Below are 2,145 nucleotides of genomic sequence, written 5' to 3' on the forward strand. Positions count from 1 at the left end.
CTCGATAGACAAGATGTAAAATCTTCTAGCGGAGGCAAAGTAGGAATTAAACAATAATAATAATAATTATTTGCATTACCAAAGTTTTCTAATTTTTTTTTTTTTTTTTTTTTTTCAGGCAAGTGTGGTAAATATTTATATATAAAGCTAAAATGAGTTTCTATTTTAATATTGAATTTTTTTTAAGGTTTTTTTTTATTTAGTTATACAGGTCGGAAGGTTTTGAAAATTCGGATGATGACAAAAATGCATTGATTCGAAAAGATGCTGAAATGGTAGCATTAAAAAATAAAATAGCCGTAAGTTATCATTATGATAATAATTATATATTTCTTGTACCTATACTTGATTATTTATTTTTATTTTAAAATTCGAGGGACTCGAATCCGAATCCGAAGATTATCGTGAAACGTTAACAAAAGCAATGCATAAATTAGAAAAAATGGATTCGATAATGAACGAAAATAATCTTTTAAGAGAAAAATTAAAATATTCCGAAGAAACGATTAAATATTTAGAAGAGAAAAAGGTACGATGAAGGGAAGTGGGGGCGGGGGGCGGGGTAGGGAGGGGAAGGGGGGAAAAATAATAATAATAATAATATTACCCACGTGATATTTTTTTTAGAAAGAATTAGAAAAAGAATTGAAATTATTTAAAAGAACGACGGAAAATACGGAAACGGATGAAAAACAAAATTGGGATAAAAAATGCATTTTGGATCGCGGTGATTGTGATAAAATCGTTCGTTTATCATCGGAAAAAAAATTATTAATCATTCAAATAGAAGAATTAAAAAAAGAATTGGAAATTGCTAGAATAAATTCAAAGGAAATCGAATCCCTGAGGAAAATATCGGAAAACACGACTAATAATTTACAAGAATTAATTAAAGAAAATGATTGTTATAAGAAAAAATTAGAAACTATGAAATTTTTAGAAAAACATATCGAAGATTTAAAAAAACAAGCTCAAATGTTAACGGAAAAATATAAAAAGTTAATAATAATAATAATAATATTTATTTAATTAAAAAAAAAAATAAAAAAACCCCCCTTATTTTAACCCTTAACTTTTTTTGGGGATTTTTTATAGGGAATCTCAAAAAGCAAACGAACATTTAATGCAAATAAATATAAATACAAAAGAATTACAATTATTAAGGGATGAACGTGATAGATTACAATTAAGGGTCGATGAACTTTTAACATACGAAAATCAATTTTTATCACTTCAATCGAAATTACATCAAGTCGAAATCATTCTCGATGAAAATGAAATGCTTAATAAAAAATTGATACATTTGGATAGGTTGGAATTGGAAAATGAACATTTGAAAATGAAAATCGAACAATATAAAAGTATGGAAATGCAATCGAATCAGGATAAAGAAAAAATAATACAATTGCAATGTGCGATAGTTGATCAAGAAGAAGAAATTAAAAAAATGGTTCGTCACATGGAACAATTAACAGAAGGGGTAAGAAAAAAAAAAAATTAAATTATTTACATTCATGTATGTACTGATAACACTTATCTTTCTTTCTTTTTCTAATTAAGTATTCGGATAAAAATGAAATATATAAATTAAAAAGTGAATTAGATGAGAAAAATATTATTATTAAACAATATGAGAGACAAATATCCGAAATACCAATTTTGGAATGCGAAATAGAAGAATTAAGAAATAAATTACAAAAATGTATCGACGATTTTAAAATTGATAAGGATTTACTGATAAGGTTGCAAGAAGAATTGGAAGCGTATGTTATCATTATCGACAAAATTTTCGCTAATCGTTTATCTCGAATTATTATTATTATTTATAATTTCCAGGTGTCAAACAAGATGTCACGACCTGGAAGAATCGACATCGGTTTATCCAACGGAATCCACACAATCACAATCCGATGAATTGTTATTATCAACGCTGGATAATTTCGATAGGGAAATTTCGAATGATGATAAAATAAATTTAACTATAATTCAGGAAGAAAAAGAGGTATTTTTTATTTATATATAAAAACAAAAGAGGTAAAAGGGGATTTAAGGGAATCATCAGAGGGGGATTTAAGACGAAAAATTTTTTTCCTTTTTTTCACGTAAGGTAAACACTGATGAAATAATAAAAAAAAATATGAATCT

General features: G+C 26.2%; 1 protein-coding gene across 1 annotated transcript in view; it reads left to right on the forward strand.

Annotated features, from left to right (window-relative positions):
• Window positions 1-272: 272 nt before the first annotated feature.
• Phum_PHUM625920 (Centromeric protein E, putative) overlaps window positions 273-2,145 on the forward strand; it is a gene marked incomplete at both ends in the record, with an annotated part of 6,741 nt that continues 4,868 nt past the window's right edge. The window contains 6 exons of the mRNA XM_002427586.1: window positions 273-299; window positions 377-529; window positions 628-998; window positions 1,096-1,480; window positions 1,561-1,763; window positions 1,837-1,917. Coding sequence (XP_002427631.1) covers window positions 273-299; window positions 377-529; window positions 628-998; window positions 1,096-1,480; window positions 1,561-1,763; window positions 1,837-1,917 — 1,220 coding nt within the window. The remainder of the gene's footprint in view (window positions 300-376; window positions 530-627; window positions 999-1,095; window positions 1,481-1,560; window positions 1,764-1,836; window positions 1,918-2,145) is intronic.

The sequence above is a fragment of the Pediculus humanus genome, genomic scaffold, assembly GCF_000006295.1.
Source record: "Pediculus humanus corporis 1103172107739 genomic scaffold, whole genome shotgun sequence".
Classification (NCBI taxonomy): domain Eukaryota; kingdom Metazoa; phylum Arthropoda; class Insecta; order Psocodea; family Pediculidae; genus Pediculus; species Pediculus humanus.